The following is a 7,818-nucleotide window of genomic DNA, read 5'->3' on the forward strand; positions in this document are numbered from 1 at the left end:
GTTCATGAGGTTTGACTCTAATGGATTAAATGTTATAAAGGACTGCAGGATAAATCTTTGAGAAGTTTTAAGTAGCTAGTTTCAAAAAGCATTTTAACCCTTTATCTACCACATTATGAAAAAGAATAAAATGGTCATAATAAAAATGATGTAAATTATTTGAACAGCCTTTTTTTAATTTCACCATGCCCCCAAGCAAAGGGTTATTGTGGGGGTTCCTAGTCAGCTGAAATAACCGGATTGAAATTTATACTTTCTCCCAAAAATCATAGTATCAAATATATTTGTAACTAGCTGTTACTCACAGCTCCGCTCGCATGAATTTGGCAATTCAAAAATTCTTCCTTGGACCCCTTTAGGGAGTGAATTTCGAGAAATCCCTTTATAGCGAGTCTGGTCAGTATCTTCATTTTATGATGGAAATTTATATTTTCAGCAGTTTTCACTCGCCATGATTTCTCTGCATAGCATTTCAACCCTTTTAAGGGTCGAATTTCAATTGAGTCGTTATGTCATGAAATAAAACTACTGACCAAATTTCATATAGCTTCACTGGTTTTGGTTAGGTGTGATTTCTCTGTATAACCTTTGAACTCCCTTATAGGTTAATTTTGATAACCCTTCCATAGTGGGTCGTTACTTCATAATAAAACTACTGACCAAATTCTATATTCACAACTCCAGTGGTTTTGACTCTGCGATGATGAATCGGTCAGGATATCTATACACACACACAAATGAGGACTGCATGTTATGATGGCACTGTTTGGATGCCCTGTTATGTGTGTAGGCCCTATATATGTACAGTCGGATCCCGTTTTAATGAATAGCATTATAGGAGAAAGAAAATCTTTTAACGAATACTTTTTAATCCCCCAGATAAATTTACTTAAAAACATGGAAATTTTTTTATAACGAAGTGGTTTCTCCAGTCTCTTGGAGTTTGTTACAACGGAATTTGACTGTATTGAGTACATGTTCTTTGCATCCCCTCTCAAAGAAGTTGAAGGCCTGTTGTAAAAGAGTCACTGTGTTCTCATTGTTTTCAGAAATTTCATGATTGGTAAACGTAAGAAGAAAATAATACAAATGAAATGTGTATACAAATTTTTATTGAATAATTTTAGGTAACTTTCTGTACTTTTTATGATTTTATTTTACACATTTTGCTGTGTTTGGTATTGGTCGATACAAAATCATACTAAATGGAATCAAAATATAACTTTACTACTTATTTAAGAGTAAAATTTAAAAACATGATTGTAAGAGATCTTAAAAATTTTCTTTTTTTAAATTAATATTCACACCAATCAAATGATAAATAACGTTTATATTCATCCTTTTGAAGTAAACTAACTTCCTGAAAATTCATCAATGTCATGTTATACAGGGGCAGTAGTTACGCTGTTAAACTACCACCCACCTCCCCTCTCAAAGATGAAAAAAAAATTCTCACCATATTTCACATTCATAGCGCACAGAGATTACATTTATCAAGTAATTTCACTCAATACTGTAGAACATTTAAAGGGTTAAGTATTATACAAAAACCAAATATTATACAGGCAGTTCTCGACTTGCCTTACAATTTGTTATTTCGCACATTTTAAAAATTAAATTTTTTTAGAGTTATCGATAATATTTAAGGATTGGTTCACTTTTCATTTTGTGCTGGCAGTTGAACAATATTGTGAAGATGAAATAAGAGAACAATCACGCCCACAAATGATGGGTGATTTTATAAATTCTGAAGGAACTCCGGAAACAGTCACAGATGAAATAGTTAGCCTAATCAATGAACTAAACTTGGATGTCAACAACAAAGATGTTAATGAGTTGATTGAATCTCACTCAGTAAATTGAGCAACAAGAGTTAATTAAAATACACAATGAAAGTGAGGAAGAAGATAAAATTGTCAAGAGACTGACAAACAAAAATGTGAATGAAGCCTTCATGCACATTTTTGGATATCATGGAAGAATGTAATTCCCAATGGTGAACACATACCTCAAGTATATAGGGAAATTGAGAAAGATACATGCAGGGATCCCACTCAAAAAAAATTAGAATAAGAAGGATGGGGGAGGGACAGGGACAATATATATATATATAATCATAGCATAAAGTTTTTTTAAATTTCAACTTTTTTTTTCCATAGCACAATTTCATTATCCTATAAGATTGACTCAAGCCAAAGCAAAATGAACAGAAATGACTGCTTACAAAAACAATTTTGTGTACTAGCAGCCACAGATAAATCGTTTCTCTGTCTCTTTTGCAATATATATATATTACATTTTCTTTATTTGGAGTCTTCCAAAGTGCAGTCTGTTAACTCTCTTCAGGGCAATGCACAGCAAATGTATATTTTTTAAGAATGACACTTTTTCGAGACTACTTTCAAAAGCATAGTGTAAAATTACAAGATCCGACATAAAGTCGGCGGATGGTTTTAGTGCTTTGTCCGTTCCTTTTTCTTTTTTTTTTAAAGGGATTGTGTTTACATTTTACTGTTAAATATCAGTGTAATATTTTTTGACAAATGCAGCACTTTTATTTCTTGCTCTTTGCTGAGCATTGTAAATATTGTTTATTCCGCTTCATGCTTTAAAAATACAAGAGACGATGTTACTGGATAGCATCAGAATCACCAAACCTAGAATAGGCCTATATATCTAACTGCTTTGTAATGCAAACTGTTTCATTTATACACAAAATGGGTACCATAATTTTGAATTACGAGTGTTAGTTACTGCCCAAGACTACAAAAGAGTAAATACAAAAAAAAAATTCACACACAGACAGAAGTTTTTAATGACTTGTTGAACCCTCAAAAAAGCAAATGAATATTTAATAAACAAAATGGTCCACATACAGCTCCTAACCTTAAAAATGATGCAATTTCTGCTTTGGCGGAATCATTGATAGCAATCTATAACATTTGTAATATTAAACACAAACAAAAATCAAATTTTGTTCGTAAAATTTGGTAAAAAAAAGTAGGATAGAAAATAAGAAGAGTAGGAGCCCTGAGCATGTTATAGAGGGGAAAGGTGGTATACAAGTAACTCTTGACAAGTATATAAACTTATGTATATTGTGTAGTATTTTAAAATACATGTACAATTTTTAATGTTTTCCTTCACCTTCGAACATTGAATACCTACACACACATTTTTAATGTGTAGCATGTTTAATGTCGTGTAGATGCTAGCATGACCTTTATCTCGTCAACCATTCGCCATAGAGGTATTGCTTTAACTTAAAAAGTGTTGAATTACGATATCTCGCCAACCTTAGCGGTAACTTGGCAACCGAAAAATTTAGTACTGCCAAATCTATTCATTCGTCGTCAGTCGAGATCTGTACTCGTGGAGACTGGGTTGTGTATGTACCAAACATCATGTAACATTTATTTTTGTTCCACTATACTATTAACTAAAATAATTAGCTATGAACCACTTCGTAGTACTTTGCAAACTCTGTTATCAGCTCTGCTACACCTTGCGACTATAAATCGCAAGAAAAAGAATGCTCAACAGTCGTTCAAAAATTACCCTGTACATTTTGAGAGTGAGAGCGCAGTGTCATAAAATGAAAAATCTAAAATTTTTTATGACACTCAACCTGTAACTTTCAAGAAAGTTGTTGCCCCTGTCTCTCCTGATGCCAACAAAAAAATATTCCATGTTTCTAAGCACAATATGCACGGAGATGTTTGAATTCGAGAAAATTTAACATTCAATACAGGTAAACGTTTTTCTGTATTTAAACACTGTTCGTTCTTAATTTTTCTCATTGGGAAGTTAGAGGTCAGGTGGTAATATAAAAATTTAGATATTAATTTTGTAACACACTGTATTCTTTTACTCTCAAAACTGATACAGGGTTATTTTTGAACGACAGTTGAGCATTTTTTTGAAACTGGAATCATACCTGTCGTGCAGACGGTTGATGAGATAAAAGGTCATGCTAGCACTTACAGGACACCCTGTAGAATAATAGCACCTGCAAACAATAGTGTCATCTATTCTAGAATAGTCCTTCAAGCAGCAGTTTTTGAAGTTTACATCGTAGTAGTAGTTTTGGGGCATTACACTGAGGTAACTATATTGACATGTCTTTTAATATCGCTACCTTTATGTAAAGTACGAGAATTTTTTTGATTTTCACTTTTTTTTTTATGCAAATAAGAGATGTAGTTTAATGTCTTCACTTGTGACCAAATCACTTAAATGATCTCACTGATAAAAGTGATGCAGACCCTTGGTCGATCTGGCTACAACAGATTCACTGTCATCTTCGCTTTAGCAATTAAGTCACGAAATAAGTTTGGTCTCGTTTTATTATAAAGGGTTATATATAAAAAAATCATGGATCAATGTCTATTAGTTTTTTTTCCCCCTCGAGTGACTGCGGAGCCCCAGTCGCCAGCAGATCATTCCCATGATACAGGTGATAATGGAGATGCGGAAGATGATAATGAAGAATATACAGACTCTTGGTCAGTCTGGTGCTCTGTAATAACAGATTCACTGTCATCGTTCGCTTTAGCAATCATCAAGTCTCTAAGTAAGTCCGGTCTCGTCATCAAGGGTTCATAATGTTTTTTTTCCCTGAAGTCTTTCCAATTACTCAATATGAATTTTATAGCTCTGTCCTTAGCCTTCTGTGCTGAATAAATGTCTGAGTGCAAGAAAATGTCCATCACATTCTCTGTGGTGATCTCTGAAATCAGCTGATGCTCGCAGATATCCTTCAAGTCAGGTATCTGGTATTTGTCTGCGGCTATATGGAGCTTCTTCGCAAGCAACAACGATAATTTAGGCATGTAGAAAGAATACAGATAGTTTATCATGGCATTGATAGTTTCATAATCAAAGTCGACAATATCAATCTTGTTTTCTATACTTTCGGTCAGACCAGATTTGAACATCCCATGGAAATAACGCGAGCTCCAACACAATACGCTTTTGTGGCACTTGATTTCTTCACCGTCGACCGTGATGGTCACGTCGCTGAATTCACCACTTTTCAAGAAGGAAAGGAAACTCAAGTTATTGTGTGTGAGTATCGCGGAAGTGTCTGGACAAGATAAGCTATTATTGTTCGTTATATCATTCCGACGGTAAGACGTGTAAATCGGCTCATCGAACGTCACACTTAACATGACATCCTTGAGGATATCTCCGAAACGTATAGGCAGTAAGTACGACTCGGACTTGAGTTTGATTCCCGAAAAATGAGAGGCCTTGGATACCGAGGCTAATTTGGTGTCGTTTTTCTTTAGATACAGACCAAAGTTCATGATGAGGTACATCTCCAGGTCATCCGGTGACACCAAACAAAGCCGAATAGCCGTCTCGTGCCTTCCACATTTGTCCAGCTCGACGTACCAGATTTGTTTCGAAATGCGATCACGGAATCTCCTACTCCTGCGTCTGGCCGTGTTCCTACTCCTCGTCAAGTGCGTCCATTCAAGTACGACTTCGAACGGCATGATTTTCAAGGCAACTCGGGTGGTATTAATAAATTTACCATATACAAATTAACGTCCCATTTGCCTGCAATGAAACGAATAAAGTGTTGAGTTGAGACCAGAGTTGCCAGACGGCCAAAATTTAACTTCAATATTCCACAGGGCTGTGGCTGCCAGGAATATCCCCCTGAAGACAGCCAAAATAATATTCGAAAATAAAGTGACCATACGTCCGGGCAGCCCTGGTTTTTTTTTTTTGATTGTCTTGATTCTTCTGCAAAAATTTCCCGGTTTTTCACGTATTTTTTGTTTTAAAATACGTGAAAAACCAGGAAATTCAAGTAAGCTTCGTGTAAAAAACGGTAAAAACCGAGACACTTTTGCTAAAAAGTCGGGACGGTCAAAAAAACAGAACCGGGACTGATAGTGGGGGCGTTTGATGTAGCAAAGAGTATCAAATAGAAACTCGCAATCAGCTTGGTTTTTTTAAATTAAAGAATGCTTAAAAATTTCATAATTATAAAAATCTTTACTCAGACAACAATACGGAAATATTCCCCATATTTGGTCGCTTTCCTCCCTATACACCTTTTCCCGCGTTGCGGTTTCATTTTTTTTTACACAAGAAACGTAATTATTGACACCCAAAAATCCAGCATAAAAACCATTCGGTACGCTTCCAGTATGGAAATATTGACGGTATATACACAGAAAATAAACAAACAAATAAAACTTGCCAATTTTTTCACAGAAAAGCATACATGATTTTTAATTCAGACTACTCAAATACATGTACCAACACACGGTGCATGATAAATTAGCTTAAAACTCAAAATGTAAATATTATAAACTCAAAATATAAATCATTTTCGGTTTGGTTAAACACGTGCACACGAAAAACGTTTGACGGGAAATATATAAAAATTATATTTGGTACTTGCTGTTTTTATTTGATCGTCCACATCTTTTTGAAGTACGTCGAGAACTTAAAATCAACGATTCTGGTGACATTTTTAACTTCACTACCGCTTTTTTTACAGCGAAAACAAGCCCTTGGACGGACATCTTGAAGTTACACACAAGCGAGCAAAGCGGCAGAAACGAAATATCTTGAATGCGCTGCTATTATCGCTTGTGGCGGAATTCCCGCTTTGCAGCGATGCTCGCCACTCTACGCACGAGCATTGGAATCAGTGTGTTTGATTTCGCTGTTCGGATTTCTTCTCTCATCGTTGCTTTGCTCTCCGTCCCACTATGTGTTCAGTCTTAGCCTTCGAACAGCATTGAAATTAACAGATATTTATTATGATAACATATTAAGGTATTCCCTTTCGCAATTTTGATTTAAAAAAAAAAATATATTTTTGCATTCAAAAAAATGATTTTTTGATCGTTTGGGGGGCAGGAGCATTGAGAAGAAATATAAGGCCTTATTTCTTCTCTAAAGGCAGGAGCCTTCCTATGTCCCCCTCCCGGTGTAGTTTCTGATCCCACTAATATGTGATAGGAGGTGGGGGGGGGGGGCAGAGATGACAAAATGTTTTGCTGACGAGGGGGTCAAAAATGGCTGAAAAATTGATGACGTAATACTTGAACGGCCCCAAGAACTCTTCTAAAACTTTTATAGTGTAATCTCGGCCTTAGAAAGATAATTTTAATCGTTGACGGCCGCAAAGGAGATGCTTGATCACCCGGGGCAAGTGCACATTTTGGCGCCCCCCCCTTGTGATGTTGGACACGTTTGAGAATAAAATTTGCGCCACCTCTGGTCCGGGGCACGGGACCCGCCTGCTCCCCCCGAGGCCATTCAAGTATTACGTGAGCAGATTTTCAGCCATTTTTGACCCCCTTCCCGCCTTGTCAGCAAAACACTGATCCCCTTCCCCCCCCCCCCCAGCTAAATTTCGTCAGCAGCTTAGAATATTTCATATCTTGAAAAAGGAGTGGTTGATGACGTAAGCAACCTTCAAACCCCCCCCCCCCCTTGTTATCAAGTCAGCAAATCCGAAACCCCTCCCCCCTCGATGCTGACGTAATACTTGAATGACACCCCCCCCCCCAGGTCATCCTCGATCGTTGATTTGAAGAATAAATAGTCAAGTTGGCTTCGTTGAAAGTACGTGAAAAACCAGGACATTTTTGCAAAGAAGTCGGGACCAAAGCGCTTGCAGAGACCTCTCCTCTTCAAGCACTTTGGTCGGGACAGGCAAAAAAAAAACTTAAAATACTTGCACTGTCCCTGAACATACGGGACGGGACGTATGGTCGCTTAACTTATAGCCGTCTATGGGAAATTTGAAAATGTGCGCTAGCAGATATAAAGCCTCATTTCTTACAC

General features: G+C 36.6%; 1 protein-coding gene across 1 annotated transcript; it reads right to left on the bottom strand.

Annotated features, from left to right (window-relative positions):
- Positions 1–1,146: 1,146 nt before the first annotated feature.
- LOC149087390 (speckle-type POZ protein-like) lies at positions 1,147–5,639 on the bottom strand. The gene has a single exon (XM_089231472.1). The coding sequence runs from the start codon at positions 5,499–5,501 to the stop codon at positions 4,440–4,442; it is 1,062 nt and encodes a 353-aa protein (XP_089087598.1). The 5' UTR covers positions 5,502–5,639; the 3' UTR covers positions 1,147–4,439.
- Positions 5,640–7,818: the final 2,179 nt, after the last annotated feature.

The sequence above is a fragment of the Pholcus phalangioides genome, unplaced genomic scaffold (assembly GCF_987345545.1).
Source record: "Pholcus phalangioides strain wild (caught in Gottingen) unplaced genomic scaffold, Ppha-v1.0 ptg000004l_1, whole genome shotgun sequence".
Lineage (NCBI taxonomy): Eukaryota > Metazoa > Arthropoda > Arachnida > Araneae > Pholcidae > Pholcus > Pholcus phalangioides.